This window comes from Macaca thibetana, chromosome X (genome assembly GCF_024542745.1).
Source record: "Macaca thibetana thibetana isolate TM-01 chromosome X, ASM2454274v1, whole genome shotgun sequence".
Lineage (NCBI taxonomy): Eukaryota > Metazoa > Chordata > Mammalia > Primates > Cercopithecidae > Macaca > Macaca thibetana.
In genome coordinates this window covers 88,111,740-88,138,241 of record NC_065598.1, presented here as the reverse complement: position 1 = coordinate 88,138,241, position 26,502 = coordinate 88,111,740, and the positions used below count along the sequence as shown (strand labels likewise).

The 26,502-nt window shown below is 34.6% G+C and overlaps 1 protein-coding gene across 1 annotated transcript in view; it reads right to left on the bottom strand.

Annotated features, from left to right (window-relative positions):
- Nucleotides 1-26,502, bottom strand: part of PCDH11X (protocadherin 11 X-linked) — a 724,020-nt gene that overhangs the window by 379,287 nt on the left and 318,231 nt on the right. Inside the window, 1 exon segment of the mRNA XM_050777390.1 lies at nucleotides 1,584-1,664. Within this exon segment, the coding sequence (XP_050633347.1) occupies nucleotides 1,584-1,664 (81 nt within the window).

The window sequence follows — 26,502 nt, the reverse complement described above, 5'->3', positions numbered from 1 at the left end:
CATGACTTCCATGAATTTCAGATGCACACATAAATTAATAAATAATTAACATGATCCTCCTTCCATTCCATTTGGGTTATATATCTAATAGTCTAGATTCATATTTGTGTATTTACATTATTTGAATTTCTTTATCCTATAAAAAATAAAAGACATTTGAAAATAACTAGGTAGAAGGCAATTTATGGATATTAATTTGATACCAGAGGAGTCAGATTCAGGACTTTATTAACAACGGTATAACAACCAGTCATAGAATACCAAATAACATATAGATGTCTGGAAATTGGCCTTCTAACCCCATTTTTTTAAGTCCTCTTAAAACCTATACTAGGAAAACAAATTAGAATTGAACTTTTGGTCACATTTTTTAGCTGTCCCGACCAAAATAAGTAAAAGTGGTTGCTTTACAAATACACTTTATGACTTGATTTTTAAAAACAAATTCAGACTGATTGTGTTAGAGTAGGTAGCTATACAGACATGAGCAGGGCAGAAGATGCTCCTCCCCCAAGAATGTCAGGTGACCATCAGGTGATGGTCAGGCTGTCATTAAACTGTCCCTTTAAAATAATAATCAGTCGCAGCAGAGGCAAGGAAAGGGAGACTCCCAAAAGATAGAAAACACCTGAAGCTGGTGATCAGCAGCTTCCCAATAAGATCTCAGGAGTTGGGGGAGTGGGCTCAAACATGTACGGTAAGAGGCAAAATGGCAGAGTTTAACTGGTATATGACCTTCCTCTAGGAATACTCAACTGGTAAGGGAAAAATGCCTCAAATGAGCATGCGCACAACTTCAGTAAACACACTGCAAATGTGGCTCCTCCCAAGTGCTGACAGGCCACTGCAGGAGGATAGCCCATCCCAACAAAAAATCAAGGAAGAAGACACACAAACCTTGGATCCATGCCAATGTGTAAAAACCTCAAGTCAAGGGTCGAACAGGGTACTTGGATTTCTCAAATTGCCCACTTGGCCCTCTACCAAGTGCACTTTGCTTCCTTTCATTACTGCTCTGAAACTTTTTAATATACTGTCACTCTTGCTCTAAAACTTGCATTGGTCTCTCACTCATCCTTATGTTCTTTGGTTGAATTCTTCCCTCCAAGGGAAGAGTTTGCTGCAGACCTACCATATTTACTGCTGCTAATATTATCCCCCAAACAAACTTGTTTCAATGAAGTTTTACTAAAGTTTGCCTAATTAACATAAAAAGCAAATTATGCTATATTATGCTAAAACTTAAATTTAAGTCATATTATAAAACAGCAGTTTTACTTTTTCTCAATCCATGATTACAAAACTACACTTAAACATCAGCAGAATAAACATTTAGAAGATGCTTTTAGAGAAATACTTTTACCTGATCCAACAAGTTAATTTCACTGTTATTATCAAATCACACTAAAAAGATATATATTTACTGTCATATTTTCAACAGTAAATTTTGAGTCCAGCACAAAATCACCTGAGGAAATGTAAGGGAACACACATTGTGTACACTACTTAAGAGTATTCCTCATACCTTTATAAAAATCATTTAAAAGGAAGAGGGAGGAAAAATCATAGGGCTTTTTTCATACCTGTGGTTGGGGATGAATCCAGACCTCCACAGTAGTAGACTCTTTCATGGGGGTGCAAGATCGCATGATCTCCTTCATTGGCTTTAGAAGGGAAGAAAATAGAAGTATTTTAAGCTGTTTGTTAAAAGTAAAATACACAGTACATTTTATATTAACATTGCCTACAGGTAGCTAAAATAGTGCCTGGGTAAATTATCTCTTTTTAGAAATCATAGTTTATTTATGTAACAAATGGTTATTGAGGGTTAACCATATGCCACACGTAGCTCTAGGTACTAGAGTTAAAAAAGAGAAAAAAAAGAAAATAAATTTATTTTCTCATGGAGTTTACATGGAGTTCTATTATATGTTCTATTAAACATATGAATGAAATTGTGGAGGACAATTTAAATGATACCAGTAACCCCAGTGCTTTGGGAGGTCAAGGTGGGAGGATCACTTGAGCCCAGCATTTTGGAGGCTGCAGTGAGCTATGATTCTGCCACTGCACTCTAACCTGGGCAGCAGAGCAAGACCTTGTCTCAATAAAATAAAATAAAATAAAGATAAAAAAATTAAATATTTAAATGGCTGACATTTAAGCTGTAGAAAATTTCTGTCCAATGCTTTTGCAACTTAATGGCTTCAAGGGTTATATTTGTGAATGTGCTCTTGTTGCAAATTAAAATCAATCTTGTGTGTGCCACCACAACACAAATTTGCTATTTGCCATACAAAGATATGTAATAGATGTGATAAATGCCAAGGGATTTAATAGATGTGATAAGTGCCAAGTGTATTGAGGACGCAGATCCTCTGCAAATTATCATCGTCTTTTCAGGAATTAACAGATTTTACCAAAGATGTTCAGTTGTTACTTATGTAAGGAAGGAATACCAAGTTGGAAGTGATTGAAGAATTATCCTATATCTTGGCTATTGTGATTAGTGCTGCAATAAACATAAAAGTGCAGGTATCTTTTGGATATATCAATTTTCTTTTCTTTTTCATTTTTTTTTTTTGGATATATACCCAGCAGTATGATTGCTGGATCATATGATAGATCTATTTTCAGTTTTTCCAGGAACATCCTTACTGTTTTCCATAGTGGATGTATTTACATTCCCATCACCAATGTTTCAGCATTCCCCTTTCTCCACATCCTCTCCATTATCTGTGCGTTTTTGTTTGTTTGTTTGTTTTGTTTTTGTCTTTTTGTAATAGCCCTTTTACCTGGAATGAGATGCTATTTCATTGTAGTTTGTATTTGCATTTCCCTGAAGATTAGTGATGTTGACAACTTTGGGGATAAATACCCAGAATATATAAGGAACTCAAACAACTCAACAGAAAAAATTGATTTAAAAATGGGCAAAAGATGAACAGACATTTCATAAAAGAAGACATGCAAATAGCCAAAAGGTACATTTAACTTTTTTTGAAAAAATCAAGTTTATTTGGGCTGCATTTCACATGCACATTTTAAGCATCTAATTTAAACATTCTCTGTCAACTGTGGGCAGTTCAACGTCTGCTAGGCTGCCCTCTGTCTAATATATAATGCTGTATTCATATGTCCATTTAATTAAGCAGGGATGAGGTTTTACGTGGTTAAAAGTATAAGTCTATGTGGATGTATCTTGCACATTTAAATTTGGCAACTAAACATGTCTACTGTATAACATGCTTCAGTATTCAAACATTAGAAAAAATTATTTTGCTTTGTTTTGTACAAAAATAAGAACTTAAAATAATCCCCCCACCCCTGCCAATATTCTATCACTCCCCGCCCCCTCCAAAATCCCATAGTTATAAGACTAAAAACCAGGAAATCATCTAATAGAATAGCCCCAGTATACAGGACTACTGAGACCTAACTGTAATGCAAGTGAGAGAAATGACACTTGCAGGAAAACTTAGTGATTAACTACATTTATCCTTGACTGTTTTAAGAAAATGAACTATGGTTCATCAGTGACACCTGAGAAATAAGATGCAGATCTGCATTTCTCTTTCCTTACATGTACCACATACTGAACCAAACGATCTTTCCTTTTATGGAATTAGATGTCAAACTTTCAAGAAAAGAATAAAATGCTTTATAAGAATCACAGTCTTTGTAGATTTAAGCCACATTTTAATTCAGTTCATATTAAGATAGAGCTCAATGCCAAAAAGTGAGAAGTGTGTTTTAGCAATGATCTTAACGAGTCTTGAGAAATGTCACTGGCATTATAGCTAATAATAAAAAATAATAACTTCTAAGAGAAGGAAGGATAGATATTGGATCTTATTATTATTCCTAAGTTAGAGATTACTTGGTAATGGCTTAGACATTGGAAGGGAAGTTGACTTTGTTTAAAATTGCATTAACGCTTCAAGCACAAATACATTGTTTCACTGGTGATGCTGTGTAAAGAAATAGACATATGTAAGAGAAAACGGATAGGTTTATATTATTTCCCACCTTTTAGAATCTAGAAATTCTATAGATTTAAAATTACCGGTAATTTTCTTGAATTATTTTATTTATGGAGGAGGTAGGAAGAGGCTGGATCGTAAGAAGCACTGATTAAGAGTAAATGCTCAAAATTCTATTAATTCCATCTTTTTTGTCAAAAAGTAAGAAAGTTTTAAGGCAAATTCCAATTCACAGAAGTGAGAATTATTTCTCAAAATATACACAATAATAAAGTTTTTCAATAAATGGAAAATATATTTGCAGCTTCCAAAGGACTCAGACTTTCATGAAAATAATACGATGCAGGTAACCTAAAAGAAAAAAATTCATTTCCCAAAATACATCTGCTTTGCAAAAATAGGCTTATGAAGCAAGATAATTTGATTGAACTTTCTAAATCTGGCCGGTTCTTCTTGCTGTTCTTAAATGTTTTCCTGACAGTGTCGCACAGCATCTGAGCTTTAGTAACTTCATGCATCAACTTAACTTCCTTAACTTGACTAATTGCAAATCTTCTGGGAGAGGTAAACTCAGACTGGTTCTGTGGTTTTGTGATTTTTTTTTTTTTTTTTTTTGAGTCTCACTCTGTTACTTGCGCTGAAAGGCAGTGGTGCAATCTTGGCTCACTGCAGCCTCAACCTCCCAGGATCAAGGGATCTTCCCACCTCAGCCTCCTGAGTAGCTGAGACTACAGGCACATGTCACCATGTCTGGCTAATTTTTGTATATATATATATATTTGTAGAGACAGTGTTTCATCATGTTGCCCAGGCTGATCTCAAACTCCTGAGCTCAAATCATCTGTTTGCCATGGCCTTTGAAAGTGCTGGGATTACAAGTGTGAGCCATCTCACTCAGCCCCTGGTTTTGTGATTGTTTTCAGGACAAACGTGGAACGCTTCCTTTCTTCTGGCAATTAGAAATTGTATTGTAACTCAAACCTAATGGTAAGAAAATCATTCTTACAATAAGATCATGCTATTTCTGAATACAGTCTCACCATTATTGTTTCAAAATCTAGCAAAAAAAGAATCCAGAGGCGCATTGGTGCATTCAGCAATTACATTTCTTTCTCAAATGCAGTAGGTTTTCCACTAGAAATGTAAGTATGCTATCATTTTCTGGGTAATCAAACCCACCATGGAAATCTCAGGATTTACAAATATGTTACATTATAAATTGTCACAGTCATCACTTTATTTTAGTTACCAAACACTACAAGTGGGTATAACTGATCCATTATTGTTATCTTATTGCCATATGGTTGAAATACTGATAGATTAGGGCCAAAAAGGTCTCCTCAAATATGCATATGAGATAATTTTTGGAGAGTCCTATGCAACATCTAGCAGGATGATATATGCCTAAAGACATGTAAGTATGTGGGTGATGTTTCTAGTGATTACATTTATAAAACCTTTCCTTCATTCTCATTTCCATATAAGAAAGCATAACCCTTACTGTGGAAATAACATTAATCAAAACTATGGCAACGCTTACAAACATAAAGTGTAACTTGATACTTATTTTTCCCAGGACATATATAGATGAATGATTTTCATTAAAAGCCTTGACACAATATCAACTTTTAATTTTTATAATGTTATAGGACATGTTTTCTAATTGCTGTGAGTATAATCCAGAGGTTTCCTGAAATAGGAGAAACTCTCAGTTAATTACTACTCTCTTTAATGTTTCTTTTCTCCTGACATGCCTTTCTGCCTTATATTTGTTAGAGGTTTTGAGATGTATTTTATATGCAATATTTAAGGAAGAAAAGATAGATATTTAAAAGAGACTAAAATCTACTCAACAATATGGTGCAACACTGGAAAGGATAGAGCCTTTGGAATCTACATCTGGCTCTACAGTCTACTAGTTTTATGAAGTTTGTCAAGTTATTTAATATGATTCTCAGCTTCATCATCTGTGAAATGAGTATAATAACATGAGCCTCATAACATACTTCTATGATACTGAGTTACTATAATAAAGTGCTTGGCATTTTATAATTATCCTCTTGGTTTGCACTATTATGGTTTTATCTTCTCTAACAACATGAAGCAGAAGCCATTCACCATGTGATTCGTTCTTTCTCTCTATCATTCTCTATCCACCTCTCTCTCCCCTTGTCTCTTTTCTAAGTGAAGCTATCACTTTAATACAAGAGAAAGGCCCTGAGCAGCCCTGCCAGTGATGGAGAATGCTGGCCTTACAATCTTCTATTCTCATTCAGAAATGACCCTCAGTTCTCATCAGTAAGGTACTATGAAGCAACTGAAATTTGTTGAAACAATTAATTCCAGTTACTTAGAGGTTTTTTTTTTATTTTTTTCATATATCTGAAAAATAAAAATTGACCACTGCTACAATAATATGTGAGGGTGGTGGGAACAGGTAAGGCAGACATTAACTATTCTTTACTTATTCCAATTGTTACATAATCTCTAGTTGGAAGAAGCCTCTTTTGATTGGACATAAATTCTTCTTACTCGGGTAAATATAAGTTTTTGTGTGAATTTAGTTGAAACTTCGAATTCAAAAGTTGGTTTTTAAAACTGGAGATTTCTCAAAAACTTAAATTTTGAGAACAGGTATGAATCATATTTATTAATGCTTATAGTAAGGATAACTATAGATTTTAAGTCAAATTGACAATTGAAAGTATGAAATAAATTGGCTACTTAAAAGTTATAGAATGTATCTATATTTGCTTAAAAATCAATGAAATGTCTTTTAGGTGGAGACAAGGAGAAAGGTTGTATTAAATAGGTTTAGACTTGGAGTTTGATATTTAGTGTTTGGTCAAAATTTTCAGGTATTGAGAATTCTCTTGCCTAGAAGGACTCTGTAGATGACATGCTTGAAGAAATATAACAACTATAAGCTTTCTTGTAAGTTACGCAGAGTAAAGCGTTCCCATATAAACTCACAGACTGAATTTTTACTGTGTTTTTTAGAGATGAGGCAAGACTAGAAAATACATAATTTAATAATGTTTCCTCTCCATGGGGAAATTGGTATACATTTAGCAGAACTAAAGGGACATGTAAAGCTATGTTTATGAACAGTATGGCATAGACAAGACATTGTGAATCTGGAACACCTTACGTTCTATGATTAATTCTCCTTTATTCCTTGTGTGTTTTTTTGTTTTGTCTTGAGTTTTGTGTACATATTGGTGTCAAGAGACATGGATTTCTAAATGCAAAGCACAGTTTGATAGCTATGGATGGAATGTTTAGAAATGACTTAATGCCGGGTTAATATAAACCAAAATTTATTTTCAGATTTCATTTTTTTCTAGGATAGCTGCCATCATCATAGCTACAATGATGAGATCTTGAGTAAAATAGCGTTGAGTTATTTCATAGGCATGTTCAATATTTTCCAGACTAATCTGAGTCCCTCTGAAGTGGTTTGTCAGCACAAGGTAATGAGGATCCTCCTTCTGGATGTAGTTAGACCCAAGAGAAATGTGGAAAAAATGAGATGAATAATTTGGGAAAAATATATTCATTTATCCATAAGGATTCCAAGGGTTCTGCCAAAAGCAAACAGCTATCTAGAAATTGTCGTCAAGAGCAACAAATCACCAGGTGGAAAAATCAACAAGCTTGGAGCATTTAATTAGATCTTTTATCTTAATCATCAAGTCAAGTGTGTGTTCCTATGTGTGTTTAGGGAAGGGGGAATGTTATAGAAGGGGGATGAATTAACACTTAGAAAGCTCAGAGCTTTAACAAAACCCGACATGAGATTTGCCAGATGGTTTGGTACCGGATTGTAAAACTTGAAACTAATCTTCGTTTAAGAGTTTTAATGGTTGTATCGCTCTTATAAAGCCTCTTGCTCTTCTGCTAGGGTGATTCTGCAAAATTATAGATCAGGCTTTAAAGAACAGTTTCTATGAACAGAGTCTCCTTAAATCTCAGCTAAACTGAGCAAGAAGATTACATGTTATTATGATGTAGCACAGCAGGATTTCCCCCCAGCAAACATAATGACGTGAAAAAGGGATAAGAGGTCATCCAGAGAAGCACGGAAGAACAATGCTTTTCACACAGATTATCTGGACAGGTTGAAATATTGACAGTGCAAAATCTCTTAACATTTCTGTGCAGAGCTCTGATCCTGACAAGCCTCCAGATCTAGACAGCAAGACCCAGTGATCGTATATCTCTATGAGATGGCCTGCCCTAGGGCACCTGGGAGAGATTCTAGCTGTTCCAGACATTACTTGAAAAAAAAAATAAAGTATAATATTTATTTCTCAGATGAGAAATATCAATATCAATTTTATTTCAAGGAGAAGACATTTTCCTACTTTTTATAATTTAAGTTTACTAAACTTTAAAAATGTATGCTCTTGTTAGCATGTGAAAGAACAAAAACAGAACAGAACTATAATTCTGTGTATATTTTTATATTTCAATATCCCTGCTGAACAATAATTAAGATAGGTGCCATAAAAATGAAGCTGTATTGAATTTATGGGCTTCAAATATTCAATGGAAGAATTATGAATTATGAGTAGACAAGTTCAATCCATCAGCTTACTTAACATTAGATAATTTGAACTTTTGTATTTTAAATATCAAAATGTATCAGAAAATATCAGTAAATTATGTTTAAATCCCTAAAAGAATAATTTATGTTTGCTTATTAATTGGATTATTTCTTATTTTTATCTCTCTGAGAATGGCTCAATATTACTCCTCAGTGTAGACAGTTATTTCAAACTAATGATCCTCAATTATTTTCTTAAGAACTGGACCCAAATAAAGACAAAACACAATACTATAAGCTTCATTTAGTCCTTATTTTCAAAGTAATTACTGTCACTGCTGTTACCATAAGTTCCTAAAAATATACTATTTAAGTAGTACCTGGGCTAGCCTCTTGAATGTTGTCCAATTTTTTAAAGGTGGCTATGAATGCAGTAAACATTTTTCTAAATGTATGATTCAGATATAGCAGTTATGCATTTTCCAATATTTTATAAATTGTCAGAGCAAGATTAAGGGAGGGGAAAACCATTCCATCAAAATAGTTTTTTCCAGTAAGAATCTGAAAAGCTCAAAAGGCTGAATACAACTGATTATTCAGCAGCTTACTGTAGAGTGATTTTTATATAAATATTTATTTTAAAATTTTTCTAAGAGGTGTGAGAGTAGAAATAATTCATGGCTTTATCACACACTTAAAAGTGTGTCTTTCACTTGGAAATATTTCACGCATAAATCTCTTTAATGGGAAAATATACAGTAATTTATTCTGTTATAGTAATATATATTTTAAAATATAAAAGTATTATTTTGACATTGGAAAGAAATATAGAGGAATTGTTTGGCTAAATTTATGCTCAAAATACTAAATTTTGTTGTAATTAGTCAAAAATTATAATGTTCTTGTTATTAATGGAGACAAATATACTATAGGTGAAGTTAAACTCCTAAAGATTTAGCTAGCCCCTACAAAGAAAGGCACAATATAGTAAAGATAGTTTAGGTTATTGGCATCATTCTTGTCTCAACCAAAATACAAAAGCTATACATAATTTACTGTATGTAAAGTGGATGCCATCATGAAAAGAATCTGATGTGTATCAATAATACTGACATTATTCACCACTACCATCCCCCACACTACGGTTAAAATTGATTAATCTTTCAGATTTGCTAGAACACAAACACATAAAATAATGTCTTTCTCACTACCTTCAATATGTAATTTTGCTTGCTAAATAACTATGTCTTTCTAATAACTGTGTCAAATAAAAAAAAATTCCCTTCAATTACACACAGAAAGCTGAATTGATAATTCCTAAACATTAAACAAGTCTGCCTATAACTATAAATGAATTATAATTGTATAACCTGGGGGCCAGGCACGGTGGCTCACACGTGTAATCCTAGCACTTTGGGAGGCCGAGGTGGGTGGATCATAAGGTCAAGAGATCAAGACCATCCTAGCCGACACGGTGAAACCCTTTCTCTACTAAAAACATACAAAAAAATTAGATGGGCGTGTTGGCGAACACCTGTAGTCCCAGTTACTTGGGAGGCTGAGGCAGGATAATCGCTTGAACCTGGGAGGCGGAGGTTGCAGTGAGCCGAGATCACACCACTGCACTCCAGCCTGGTGACAGAGCGAGGTTCCATCTCAAAAATAAATAAATAAATAATTTAAAAAATTAAAAAAAAAAAAAAGAGAATGAAATCATGAACTTATAGTTTTGTCTTTTATGCTTTCCAGTGATGTGCAAAAGGTTTGTCAGAGAGTTAGCAGCTATTACAATTATAAGTTAACTTTCTTTTTAAAAAGTCCATTATAATTCACAAACTAAAGAATTATAAACCTTTTTGTTTCCTAATATTAGAACATTAAGCTCAAGTGTGGGGCAAGGAGACAGAATGGTTCTCCTTCATTAAAAAAATTATGACTCATATCAAGATCCATATCGTAAGCCATAAAAAGGCACTTCTTCCTAACCTTGAGTATCTGATGAAGAAACGTTAACATTTCAGAAAATTTAGGTATTCACTTCAATCAAGATTCTAGGTAGAAAAAAGTCTCACTAGATTTCTTGTCCATGAGAAATCTGTTCTGGGAGGTTGCTGTCCTGTATGTCTTCTGAGTTTTTCGAAGATGCTATTTGTGCTTAATTATTTGGCAACATAAGCATGGCCATATAGAGGCACTAAATGTTATCATGAGAACTTGGCTTTGTAAGTGTAAACTCAAGAGTAAAGAATTAAAAGCATTCTATGGAGATACACTAAGATCTTAACTAAAATAAGTTTTCAGTTTTCAACGCAAAAAGAACTTCACTAATTCATTATTTTTAAAACATTCATTAGCATTGCCTGCCAAACCTAAATAACTGCAATTCCTAGGTTGATGTCAATAACCCAATAATGAATGGAGTTAAGATGTATTCTATAATTAAAAAGTATGCTAGACTAAGACATTGGTAAATTTAATTTCTTTTTGTATGAACCTGCAGAATATGCATTATGATTATATTAAAATCCCTTATATAATAATGACATTTCTAATTTCTCAAGAGATCCTTCTACGAATCTCAGGTGATAAGCCAAGAAAATATTTTGACCTAAATTGGTCTACAATCTACTTCAATTATCTGGGAACTTGAATGAAGAACAAAGGAACAAACAGAGAACAAATTGAAATAAGTAAAGGTAGTAAACAAATATAATTAGGAAAGAAATAAGTCAGTTGTCTGAAATATGATTGGAAATAAATCTAGATTAAAAAGACGATATGAAATATAACCGCACTTTAACCTTGAGCAATTATCTGTTGAATTTAGAAGCATAGTTAGGGAAAGGGACAATATTCCAGTATCAATGAAAACAGCAAAATAGAATCCATGTTAGCTTAATTAGAGCAAATTTATCTTGACCAAAACAAAATGAATAACAAGCAAGTATGAAAATGGAATTTTAAAATTAGCATTAACTTATACAAACATAGAAAATTAACACTGGTTATTTTTGTATTAGGGCATTGGGAAAGAGTTGTATATTATTACATTATAATCAAAGATAACAAAATTGTCAGTGAAACAGCAACAATGATCAGCTCCTCTTTATACTAGATTCTCTAAACTTGAAAAACTGGATGAAAAGCTCTCAGTTTATTTCATGTCAGATTTTACAATAAGTAATCTCTAAAGACTAGTTAAAATGGGGGGAAATGAAAAAGTGAATGATCTATACTTCTGAGAGAAATTTCATTAATCAGTAAGTTGTGATTATTCTATATTATTATTTCCCATCAAATGTACCAAAAAAAAAATATTTATTTATTTATTTATTTAGTAGACTCATTGAAATTTTGTTTTAAAAGAAACAAAACATTTTCCCGTTATATACCTGCATAGGAAGAATATTGAGACTGATGAGAAAGATAAGAATGTTGAAATTGTTTTGAAGTAAGAACCTCCAGAATATGCATTATGATTATATTAAAGCACTGCCTGGAGTGAAGTGACTACAGAAATAAAATTTGTAGAAAAAGTTTTAAGCTACTATTTCTTAAACTGTTTATTTCACATAGTAAACAGGCACATAAACCAATGGAACAGAATAGAGAACCCAGAAATAAGACTGCACACGCACAACCATCTGCTCTTTGACAAACCTGACAAAAGCAAGCAATGGAGAAAGAATTCCTATTTAATAAATGGTGCTGGGAGAACTGGCTAGCCATATGCAGAAAATTGAAACTAGACTCCTCTTCCTTACATCTAATATAAAAATTAACACAAGATGGATTAAAGACTTTTACGTAAAATCCAAAACTATAAAAATCCCTAGAAGAAAATCTAGGCAACACCATTCAGGACATAAGGACAGGCAAAGATTTCACGATGAAAACGTCAAAAGCAACTGCAAAAAAAGCAAAAATTGACAAATGGGATCTAATTAAACTAAAGAGCTTCTGCAAAGCAAAAGAAACTATCATCAGAGTGAACAAACAACCTACAGAATGGGAGAACATTTTTGCAATCTATCTATCTGGCAAAGGTCTGATATCCAGAGTCTATAAGGAACTTAAGGAAATAATCAAGACGAAAACAAACAACCCCATTAAGAATTGGGCAAAGGACATGAACAGACACTTCTCAAAAGAAGACATTCTTGTGGCCAGCAGGCATAGGCAGAAAAGCTCAACATCGCTGATCACTACAGAAATGCAAAGCAAAACCACAGTGAGATACCATTTCATGCCATTTACAATGGTGATTATTAAAAAATCAAGAAGAAATAGATGCTGATGAGTTTGCACAGAAAAGAGAATGATTTTACACTGTTGGTAGGAGTGTAAATTAGTTCAACTATTGTGGAAGACAGTGTGGCAATTCCTCAAAATTTTAGAACCAGAAATACCATTTGATCCAGCAATCCCATTACTGGGTATATACCCAAAAGAATATATACCATCCTATGTTAAAGATACATGCACATGTATGTTCATTGCAGCACTGTTCACAATAGCAAAGACATGAAATCAAACCAAATGTCCATCAGTGATAGACTGCATAAAGAAAATGTGGTATGGTACATACATGCCATGGAACACCATGCAGCCATGAAAAGGAACAAGATCATGTCCTTTGCAAGGACATGGATCAAGCTGCAAGCCGTTATCCTCAGCAAACTTATGCAGGGACAGAAAACCACACACCACATGTTCTCACTTATAAATGGAAGCTGAACAATGAAAACACATGGACACATGGAGGGGAACAACACACCCTGGGGCCTGTCATGGGGGTGGGGGAGGGAGAGCATCAGGAAGAACAGCTAATAGACGCTGGGCTTAATATTTAGGTGATGGGTTGATCTGTGCAGCAAACCACCATGGCACATGTTTACCTATGTAAGAAACCTGCACATCCTGCACATGTACCCCAGAACTTAAAATAAAAGTTGAAAAAAGATATATATTAATTTATATTAATATATAGACTGCCCACATGTTTTAGAATTTCAGTCATGTCACTAGATTAAAGTTTGCTTACATCTATGGCTTTATGCTAATCAAATTTGACTATACTAAATTATATTCCAAGTATATGCAATCATGGTAAAAGTCACATAAATCTGTGATTGTACGGAAGACACATATTATCACAAAGGAAGGTTTTCAATTTTCTCCCTTGTACTGTCATAAAATCAATCCCTTTGGAATCATCTTTGAGATCACTTTCACGTATAAACTTAATAAATGTTGATGTCTTTGTACGTTGTCTGAAAGAGTAGAGATTTGCAAAGATGCTTCACTTTATTTTTAAGACTTTTAATATTCTCAGAATTCTTTTGTGTTTCATCTCATCTACCCTGTCTCATGGCCAAATATGAGGAATGAATTAAATAAAGGGAGAAAATTGGAAGATGATGCCCTCCTCCTATGCAATATGCTCTACTTTCTTTCAATAATGTTGTTTTCTTCTAATCACAACAAAAACTGCTTGAATGGCTGCCCAAAATTCTCTTCATTATAGTACCCCATTTGAACTTGTTCTCCCTTAGCAGATCTTCAAGATAAGTTTTCTTTTCCTACAATTACTTCAAATACATAGTAGGCTTTATTTTCTAAAGATGTTCTTTAGTAAATAACAGTATAATTGGATTAATGTATCCTCAGTGTCAATGCCTTATTATGCTAATTCCTCCTCAGCTGAATTTGCACTTGTGAAGACCTAATACATTAGTCTAATGGAATAAATGAATAACGAGAAATGTAGAGGCTGGAACAGATCAATGAGAAAAGAGCTTAGAAAGAAGAAAGAATTATGCAGAAGAAACTGGGAGAAGAGCTCCCCACAGTCTTGCCTTATCACTTCCCCAATTATTCCATTCATGGTACCTAAGTCACAGCTTTTTTGATCTCTGCCACATAGGTTCTAGGAATTCCTGTTCTCTTCAATGGGTAGAGATGAAGATGAGCCTCATCCTTGAAAGGAGGTAAAATCATCTCAGTCAGATGTTTGGGCTCCTAGGCTTCTCAAGTACTTTATGTAATCAGTTCTCATATATAAGTTTCACCCTCCCTAGGCAGTTCATTGAAGTCCTAATCTTTGGTTTCCTATTTTTACTGAGTATAAAACTCACTACAGAAGATTTTCAGGTCTGTGATGACACAAAGAACAAATACCATCATGTTTACATTCAGGATTAGCCAAGGTTTAGAGCAAATAAAAGTCACTTGAACCTTTATCCCAGGGTAGAAATAATCTAATTATAGTATTTAATAAAGACTTGGTAATGCTCTAAATCAAATTTTCAGAAAATTTTGCATTTCTTTCTTTGTTAAACAAAAATCTGAACTTTCAGACTAGTTTGCAGCATCTGTTATTTCAGCAGTATTGACAGAATTATAAACAACAGAAAAATGTAATAATTTTCTCATATTAAGATCTATAGATTACCTTGGGAATTATTTCTGTTTTTGATACAGATTCCTGTCCCTACGTTAAATTCATTCCATTTAAAATTCAACCCTCTGTGACAGGCAGAATAATAATCCCCCTCAAAAACTGTCCACATCCTAACTATTGATTTTGTGAATATATTAAATTATCCAAAAAAGGACTCTGTAGATGTGACTAAATTAAGAATCTTGAGGTGGCAAGAGAATTCTGAGTTATCTGGGAAATTGCAATGTAATCACAAGGGTCCTTGTAAGGAAAGAGGAAGGAATGAAAGTCAGAGAAGGTATGAGGGGAGGTCAGATTGATGTGGCCTTGAGCCCAGGACTGCAGGTAGCCTCTAAAATCTGAAAAAGGCAAGAAAACAGATTCACCTCTAGAGTCTACAAAAGGAATGTAGCCCTGTCGACACCTTAATTTTAGCCTCATTAGGCTGATTTTGGATGTCTGACTCCAGAACTGTAAAGTAGTGATTTTTTGTTGTTTTAAGCAACTAGGTTTGCTGCATATGTTACAGCAAGCAGCAATAGGAAGCTAATACACCTACTAAAAGCTAAATTGAATTCAAGCCACTGATATTTTGAAATACATAAGTAAATAGGTTAGACACAAAATGCTTTGTATTTAACACTTTAGTTGACACATAATTTATGGGGAACAGTGTGATATATTGATACAAACCACACATAATGTTCAAATCAGGGTAATTAGTATACTCATGACCTTCAATATTTATTATTTCTTTGTGTTGGGAACATTCAAAACTCTCTCTTTTAGCTCTTTAAAAATACACAATAAATTATTGTTAACTGTAGTCACCCTACAGTGCTATGAAAGCTAGAACTTATTCCTCCTATCTATCTGTAATTTTGTGTCTGTTAACCAACCTCTGGCTATATTCGCCTTCAACATTACCAGCTTCTAGAAACAACTATTCTTTTTGTTTGTTTGTTTGTTTGTTTGAGATGGAGTTTTGCTCTTGTTGCCCAGGCTGGAGTGCAATGGCACAATCTCAGCTCACCGCAACCTCTGCCTCCTGGGTTCAAGCCATTCTCCTGCCTCAGCCTCCTGAGTAGCTGGGATTACAGGTGCGTGCCACCACACCCGGCTAATTTTGTATTTTCAGTAGAGATGGGTTTCTCCATGTTGGTCAGGCTGGTCTGGAACTCCCGACCTCAGGTGATGCACCCACCTTGGCCTCCCAAAGTGCTGGGATTACAGGCGTAAGCCACTACGTCCAGCTAAAACCACTATTCTACTCTCTACTTCTACGAGATCAACTTGGTTTGCTCCCACATATGAATGAGAACATGCTCTCATATGTGCCTATTTCTGTGCCTGGCTTACTTCACCTAACATAATATCCTCCAGGCTCATCCATGTTTCCAGGAATGATAGGATTTCATTCATTTTTATGGCTGAATAGTATTCAATTCTGTATATATACGGCATTTTCTTTATCCATTCATTTGTTGATAGGCACTTAGTTTGATTCTATGTCTTACCTATCATGTATAGTGCTATAATAAACACGAGGTTCAGACATCTCTTCAATATACTGATTTCCTTTCCTTTGGATATATACCCAGTAGTGAGATTGCCGATATATACCCAGTAGTGAGATTTAATAGTTGTTTCTCATATAGTTGTTTTATTGTACTTTTTTGAGGAACCTCCAAACTGTTTTCCATAATGGCTTACATTTCTACCAAAAGCCTATAAAAGTTCCTATTCTCTTCATCCTTGCCAGCATTTGCTATTTTGTGGTTTTTTTTTGTTGTTGTTGTTGTTGTTGTTTTTTTTCCTTTTCTTTAATAGGCATTCTACTTAGGGTAAAATTGTTTCTCATTGTGATTTTGATTTGGATTTCCCTGATGATCTGTGATGTTGAACGTTTTTTCATATACTTGTTGGCCATTTGTATGTCATTTCCCAAATCACTTGCCCATTTTTAATTGGATTATTTCTTTTCCACTATTGAGTTGTTTGAGTTCCTTGTATATTCTGGGTATTAATCTCTCATTGGTGAACACTTTGCAAATATTTTCTCTCATTCTGCAGGCTTCCTCTTCACTCTGTTGATTGTTTCTTTTGCTTTGCAGAAGACTTTTAGTTTGCTATAATCCCATACTTCTATTTTTGCTTTGTTGCCTGTGCTTTTGAGGTCTTATCTATGAAATCTTTTCCCAGACCAATGTTCTGAAGCATTTCCCTTATGTCTTCTTATAATTGTTTTATAGTTTTGGATCTGACATTTAAGTCTTGAATTCATTTTGATATGGCAATATATGAGTCTAGTTTCATTTCTCCTGGATAAGGACATACAGTTTTCCCAGCACTATTTATTTACTTATTTATTTAAATTTTTAATATTTTAGACACAGGGTCTAGCTCTGTCATCCAGGCTGTAGTGCAGTGGTGCAATCATAGCTTACTGCAGCTTCGAACCCTTGGTCTCAAGTAATTCTCCTGCCTTAGCCCCCCATGTAGCTGGAACTATAGGCACAGGCAATAAAATAGCCCCAGTGATATCATATTGTGAATATGTTAAATTACATAGCAAAAGGGACTCTGCAGATATGACTAAATTAAGAATCTTCAGGTGGCGAGATTATTCTGAATTATCTGGAAGATTGCAGTGAGTTATCTGGGAGAAAGCTTATTTTGTTCCAGCTTATTTATACTATATATTATATTATTACTATTCCCGGTTTATTTATTTATTATTATTTTTGTTGTAGAGAGGAGGTTTTGCTTTGTTTTCCAGGCTGGCCTTGAACTCCTGGCCTTAAGTGATCTTTCCACGTAGGCCTTCCAAAGTGCCAGGATTATAGGCATGAGCCACTCTGCCAGGCCCCAGCACCATTTATTGAAGACACTATTCTTTCCTTAGTAATATTCTTGGTGCCTCTGTTGAAAATTAGTTGGCTGTATATATGTGGATTTATTTTTCGGTTCTCTATTATGTTCTCTTGGTTTATGCATCTGTTTTTATGATAGTACCATACTCTTTTGGTTACTACAGCTTTGTAGTATATTTTGAAGTCAGGTCATCTAATGCCTCCAGCTTTATTCTTTTTATTCAAGATTGCTTTGGTTAGTCAAGGTCTTTTGTGGTTCCTTACAAATTTTAAGATTGCTTTTTTTTTTTTTTTCTATTTCTATAAAGAATTTCATTTGTATTTTGGTAAGGACTGCATTGAATCTTTAGATCACTTTGGGTAGTATGGTCATTTTAACAATACTAATTTTTCCAATGCATGAAATAAGATGTCTTTCCATTTTATTGTAGATGCAAAACATTTTAAATTGCAACCACAGTCTTGAAATGATTGGCTAGTGGTAAATGAAGACATGTGAGGATCTAAATAAAGTCAGTGACTTTGGCAGTGTCTACATTTTCACCAAAGCTCAAAAATATATAAAATCTCATGACATTTGGTCACTAGTGAATTGCATGGGACAAAGGACAAGGGTTCTCATACAGTCATTCACTCATTTATTCAATAAATATTTACTAAGTGCATACTATTTGTTACACACTGTCCCACATGCTGGGGCTACAGTTATGACTAAAACCTTAAAAACTGCCCTCCTGAGATTATATTCTAACGGAATGTAAAAGGCAAAAAAATAAATAAATAAAATACATAGTTTATTATATAATGTCCAGTGCTGTGGAAAAACTTTAACGTGAAGATGGGGGATAGAAATTTCTGGAGAGTGGGGTTGCTATTTTACATAGGGTGATCAAGAAAGGACTCATCAAGGAGCTTACATTGAGCAGGAATGGGCAAAACGACAAGCCATATCTCAGGCAGACATAACTGCAAAAGCAATGTTTCTGACATAAGGGCTTGTTTGCTGTATGTGGTGTGTCCACTGAATAACAAGGAAGCCAGCATGGCAGGAGCAGAATGATCAAGGAGAACAGAAGCATAAGATTCAGAGAAGGATCGCAAGGCCTGTCATATTGTAAGGTTTTTTTTAGACTATTATAAATACATTGACATTTACTCTGAGATGGCAAAACATTTGAAAAGTTTTAACAGTGGAGTGACATGATCTGACTTGAATTCTTAAAAGGTTTCTCAGCCAGGCTCACGCATGTAATCCCAGCACTTTGGGAGGCCGAGGCAGGAAGATCACCTGAGGTCGGGAGTTCAAGACCGGCCTGACCAACATGGAGAAAACCCGTCTCTACTAAATACACAAAAATTAGCAGGGTGTGGTGGCGTATGCCTATAATCCCAGCTATTTGGGAGGTTGAGGCAGGAAAATCGCTTGAGCCTGGGAGGCAGAGGTTGCGGTGAGCTGAGATTGTGCCATTGCACTCCAGCCTGGGCAACAAGAGCGAAACTCTGTCTCAAAAAAAAAAAAAAAAAAAGATTTATCTACATGATATGCAAATAGATTGGAGGACAATGGTAAGTGTAAGAATGCCTGTTTGGAAACTAGTAATCCAAGAGCAAAATGATGATGGCTTCGATAAGAATGGTAGCACTGAAGATAATAAAAACTGGTTGGATCTATATATTTTGAAGGTAAAGTCCCACAAGACTTGTTGAAAGATTAGATGTGTGGTATGGCAGAAACGAAGGAGTCAAGAATAATGTCACATCTTTTCAGGAGCAACAAAGATGTTAAAGACTCAAGAAGAGCAGATTTGGAGGTAGGGAATCAAGAGTTGAGTCTTAGGAATGTTAAACCAAAAATACCTGTTAGACGTCCAGGTGGAGACTCTGAAGTTTATGAGAGAGGTATGAGGTGGTGTATTAGTCCACGTTCATGCTGCTGATAAAGACATATCCGAGACTGGGTAATTTACAAAAGAAAGAGGTTTAATGGACTTACACTTACATGGCTGGAGAGGCCTCAAAATCATGGTGGATGGCAAGGAGGAGTAAGTCACATCTTACATGGATGGCAGTAGGCAAAGAGCGAGAGCTTGTACAGGGGAACTCCTCTTACAAAACCATCAGGTGTCTTGAGACTTATTCACTATCACAAGAACAACATGGGAAAGACTTGCCCCCATGATTCAATTACTTCCCACTGGGTCCTTCCCACAACATGTAGGAATTCAACAGGAGATTTGGGTGGGGACACAGTCAAACCATATCATTCCACCCCTGGCCCCTTCCAAACCTCATGTCCTCACATTTCAAAACCAATCATGCCTTCCCAACAATCTCCCAAAGTCTTAACTCATTTTAGCATTAACTCAAAAGTCCAAAGTCCAACATCTCATCTGAAACAAGGTAAGTCCCTTCCACCTATGAGCTTGTAAAATCAAAAGCTCCACCATGGTAAAACGTGCTGGCTTCCCCTTCAACTTCCACCATGATTGTAAGTTTCCCGAGGCTTTTCAGCCAAGTGTCCCGTACAGCCTGCAGAACTGTGAGTCATTTAAAACCCTTGTCTTCATAAATTATCCAGTTTCAGGTAGTTCTTTATAGCAGTATGAAAATAGACTAATACCGAGAGAGTGAGGTCCAGGAAACCAACTGAAGAAAGTAATTCTAGTAGAAATGATCAAGTGATACACATGTTGCAGGTAGATCAAGTGAGATAAGAACTGATCACTGAATATGGTAACATAGAGAGAAGTACTCTACTGCCGATTGCTGCTTCAGTGGAGTGATAGAAAAAAGTCTTGATTGGAAGGAATAAAATATGTTCTATCAGTATCCCCAAACATGTTTCAGATTTCTACATCTGTATTACCTCTAATTGCCTTTTGAATAAGCTCAGAAGGACTCTATGATATAAGCATGGGATTCATTTTCAACAGTGCTTATTCCATTAAGTAAATTATACATAAAGAAATAAGCACTTTCCTGCAAAGAAACTGACTTTTTTAGATAACAAAGCCTTTTCAATGAAACAGAACATTTCCATTTCATTATCTTCCTTTCTCTGTAACATTCCAGCATATGGTTGAGCGGTTTAAAGACAGGTCTTTATTATATACATGTTCAGATAGCCAGAGGTAATATAATTTTTATGTTCATTTTTTGAAATTCAAATGGGTTAAAATGTTCAAAGTTTTGTGTTATCCTTAGTGATGGATATATAAAATAACATAAAGGGAAAGCAAAAATACTTTTGAAAAGAGGGACAACTTCAAGTATTCTGCCTTTTAGAAAATTAAACCTGATGCCTTCATATACTTATATACTTCAGAAATGTCACACTGCATTTTGTAACATTCACTTGCTTTAACAAAGTCAAATGGAAAATTAAAGTAATAATTCAGATAGTTTAAGATCAAAATAGTCAGCTTTTGTGATAAATTTGAGGAAATGTGATCTTTTGGGTTGCATTAGTCAAATTATTTTATTCTTCTGACTTCTTTGGGCATATGGGGTAACACGAGAGTTACTACAAATTAGAAAACTAGTGATCTCAAAGAATTAACTACATAACCCTATGTGTTAGTGTACATGCTGGGAAAAGCTGATAAAAAATAGAATTATTATTTGAAAACTTATCTTTGGAATTCAGGTTTTTAGATATTATTAATGACAGTGAATAATGTCCTTGTCCATTTTTTGTAAAATATTTCATTTAATTTTGAAATAGTCTCTGAATTAGATTTGAAACAAAAAATATTTTTCTGTATGACCATCATTTCTAATTATAATGAATTTTGTTTGATGTGTAGTTAAATGATAAAATGCATAATTTAAATTATTAGGTGAAAACTTTTCAAACTGAAGAAATATCTGTACATAAAAAGAATATTCTCCTTCTATCCTTGGTAAATCAAAATGAAGGCCAATAATACATGAATTATTCAATAAGCTTTCAATCATAGAAAACTTATAATACAGGCCATCAGAAGTGAAAGTCTTCATAATTATCTGATTACTTTTAATTAACAGAAATAATCAATTTAGAGATGACGTAGTTCAATGGATATACTTCACAAATTGCCTGAATTTGTTATAATATTTTACCACTTTCAAAAATTTTAAAGTATAGAGACATGCCATTAGGCCACTGTTTTAAATAATACAGAATATCATGAGACTGTGAATGTCAAATAAATTTAATGTTTGATTCTGGGCATATGTCTGTTGCTAGACGCAATTTTATGTAATGCTATGTCTGAATAAGAAAATAATAAATGCAAATAATGAGCATATATTGAACATTTGCAGCCATCCTACTTTACTGAAGAACATTCACTGTTCTGTGTTTAAAATAAGTTGCAAAATCCAGGCATTATTCTTCAGTTTTCATTATTTTGAGAGTCATTGGGGGCTTTGGGATTTCAGCAAGAATTAAAGTGCTTTCATTCTACCTAGGGTTCCTACTGTTCATGAAATAGATTTCAAATTATTTTTGTTAATTTTTTTTTAGTTTCTGTACCGGTAAGTTATCTTTAAAACCAAGGAAAGATAAAGCAACAGAATTCCTCTCACGATTCATTTATCCAAGGCTTCTAATCCTTCTCTGAAACAAATAAAGACTCCATGGAAGGAAATTCATGGGTAAAAAGTGGGTAATGGTAATGGTGGCTGGAAATCAACACTAAACAAAAACTCTTCTGTACTACCAAATATAGAACATTTTCCAAATTGTGTTTGTGTGTGTGCATATATGTATATATAATATAATTTATAACTAATATATAATTTTCCAAATTGTATGTATAATTGTGTACATATAATATACACGCATCCATAAATAAGAAATTCTCAAGTGACTGTGATAATACACAATCCTTATACACCAACTAAAAACATGTACCAAAAAGTTGGTTCGCCTAAGATGTTCTAGGTTTTGTCTGAATATTACACTAAAATTCACAGATTTAACTCACAAAATGACTATTAGGTTTTCACATGTTTCAGTACTTCAAAATATGTTTCCAAAATTTTTACAGGCAGGCCCCAGAGGGAAAAATTTGTTTGACTAAATTATGGCAAACTTAAAAATGGCCCCAATATGCAATTGTAACTTTTACTCTCCATTAAGAAACAGGTCATCTCAAGGATGAGAGTGTTAGAGGTCATTCCAATTCCTGATTCTAGTCCCACATAAGCTTTTGTGATAAAATCAGAATATGTCACTATTTGCTGAGCGTTTGACCTCCACTCTCTAATAGCTAGGTTTATTGCTGGTACAAGAACTTCTCCAAAGACATTTAAGCATAGAGCACCATGCCTCAAAGTAGTCTGAAATAAGAATAACTACCTTGTGGCCAGGCACAGTGGCTCAATCCTGTAATCCTAGCCCTTTGGGAAGCCAAGGCAGGCGGATCACTTGAGGTCAGGAGTTCAAGACCAGCCTGGCCAACATGGCGATACTTCATCTCTACTAAAAATACAAAAATTAGCTGAGTGTGGTGGTGCATGCCTATAATTCCACCTACTTGGGAGGTTGAGGCAGGAGAATCTCCTGAACCCGGGAGGCAGAGGTTGCAGTGAGCCAAGACTGCCCCACTGCACTCCAGCGCGGGCAACAAAGCGAGACTTCATCTCAAAACAAACAAACAAACAAACAAACAAACAAAAAACTACGTTGTACTTTAATGCTTAAAATGTCTGCTAGTTACTGTAAGATCTTTGCTCCCCACTCCCAACATCCACAAAAAAGTATGCCAATCTGTTCTAAGGATCTGTAGTGTAGAGCCTAGAGAACATTAAAGAACATGACAGAAGCTGTAAAACTAGGTAGAGACATTGTAGTATCTCCATGTATCTATGTTTTCTCTTCTTGCCCTCCGACATAAAATAAATTATCTCTCAAGAGCTAGATGAGCTTGGTCTTAAAGGTTGCATGTGTGTATGCTTATAGTATTCTAGGAAATGTATTTATGTATGTTTATTTGTGCTGATATATCCTTGTTCAAACGGGGCACTGAATATGTTAAGTTATCTGGTTCATTATTCGACAGCTTGAGTTACAGAACTATAATGGTTTTATGATCAAGTATACAAGGGTTAACTTATAAAATTGACAAATGTTTTGCATGTCGAATCTGGATCTTATTCTTGAAACAATGTTCCCTACTATACTGCACACTGAATTAATGTATGCATTGGAGGTTTTGTAGAAATAAAGTTAAACTTGGAAGATTAGGGAAGCTTTACTTTTCAAACAACTCAGCACATTGCCTGAAAATATCTACAAGCCTGTGATTTGGCTAATCCATTAAATTCCTGTGGCGGTTTAAGTGAAGCTTTTAAAGTCCTAGTGAAATCCATTACAATGAACATAAGAATCAACTCGAAAGTATCTCTAAATCTAATCATTTCTGTCAAGACCCTGTCTGAGAAGTAAGTTCCTAGGTACATCCTAAATACATGGAAACAAAAGTGGCATTCCAATGATGTACCATATGTCAGTTGCTCTTGTTCACTCTGCTTCATTCTGCTAAGCCCCTAAAGAGGCAGTGGTTGGTAGTGAAAAGGATAACATTAAAAAACATCAGCAGTTTGGGTTCTGGTTTCATTTTTGCCACTGACTTCTTTTGTGGTTTTTAAGACAGTTACTTTGACCATTAAATGGAAAAATTGTAATATTTTACAAAAAGAGGAAATCAATCTGGATAATTTGCCTTCATGGAATTATAGATTAGAAAATCCTTATTTTGGAGATTTTAGTTATAACAAAGGTGGGTGAACTCCTAAGGAATACATGTATATTTTTGTCTCTCTCTATATATGTATGTATGTATGTGTTATATATATATATATACACACACACACACACATATATATGTATACACACAAATAATATTTTCAGGGGAAGAATATCTTTATTAGTTACAGGGACACATGTATATTTTTGTCGAAGGAATACATGTATATTTTTGTCTCTATATATGCTTTTATGTGTATAGATAGATACATAGATAGATATATAGATATAGATATAATTTTCAGGGAAGCCTATCCTTTATTAGTGGTAATTTCTATACATGATTCATACCTGCTTCAAAAATTTAGAAATTTTTTTAACTAAAGGTGCCTAGCATTTCAATACTATATACTCACTAAAACTGTTCACTTACTCATCCCAAATTATGGTTTGCACTTCATGGCTTTCCTGCAAAACCAGACTTTCTTTTTCTGTTAAGTTAAACTTTATTATAGGCTGTGTTGGGTTTTCACGGAATCTTCCGATGTACAAGATCTACCTTTCTTTTCCCTGAATGATTAACTGACAGTTTAAAAGTTTTGTAAATTATGGATGGGTGCGATGGGTCACACCTGTAATCTCAACACTTTGGGAGGCTGAGGCGGGTAGATCATCTGAAGTTGGGAGTTCGAGACCATCCTGGCCAACATGGAGAAATCCTGTCTCTACCAAAAATACAAAAAATTAGCTGGGCGTGGTGGCACATGCCTGTAATCCCAGCTACTTGGGAGGCTGAGGCAGGAGAATCACTTGAACCCGGGAGGCAGAGGTTGTGGTGAGCCAAGATGGCACCACTGCACTCAAACCTAGGTGACAAGAGCGAAACTGTCTCAAAAACAAACAAACAAACAACAACAACAACAAAAAGTTTTGTAAATTATATATGCTTTTATGCTGGTACTAAGTTTCTTTGGATTATTGTGTTGTGGCTAACCTCATTTAATAGCTGCTGAGAAAGTATCAGTTATCATTACTGAAGTACAAGGAGCTTTAAAGTTATAATTTTGCATACCTCATAGAACAAAATACAGTTGAGCCTCTAGGTATTAACATCAAGTAGTAACATTTATTTTGGATAGCTTAACAACTATGTGTCGTCAAGAGACCTCAGAAATATAGGTAAAACATGGATGGCATGGAGACTTGTACACTGTAAGTGTCCTACATTTAGCGGACGTTATCAGAGCTGCCATTCCTGAGACAACTAGATCTCCTTTCTTTTAAAATCAAACATTCTCTTGGTTTCAGCATGCAGTCTTCTCAAATGAACATTCCCAGTTATGACTCAGCTCTTTATCCAGCATTTGATTCTCTACATTTTTTGATTCTCACGTGCATATACCATTATTATCCACGACCTAATAAAAACTGAACTCATTATGGTCCTTCAATACTCAGCCACCCTGTCTTCCCATTAACATTATGATCAGCATCATTAACAAGCAGTGAAAAAGTCACTTTGGTAGCCTCCATTCCAAGATTGTGAACTCAATGTCAAAAAACACTCTAATATAAAATCATCACATTCTCCTTCAAGGTAACCAGCAATATTTTCACCTCTTTTTCTTTTATCCTTCTTTGCTAATTTAAAACCAGGTTTTATGAGGTTTTTCTCTTTTTGAATTATTCTTTTTAATCATACTGTCTGTGGTCTTCTGTTTTGAAAATGACCTTTGACATTAAAAATAAAAGTAGTTCCCTCCAAGTTTCTGTGGACCATTTAATATCTTTTCTCTCCATAATAGGTCTGCTTTGATCTTTATCATCTTTCTATTTTTATTTTATTTTTATTTTATTATTATTATTATTATTATTTGAGATGAAGTCTCACTCTGTTGCCCAGGCTGGAGTGCAGTGGCGCG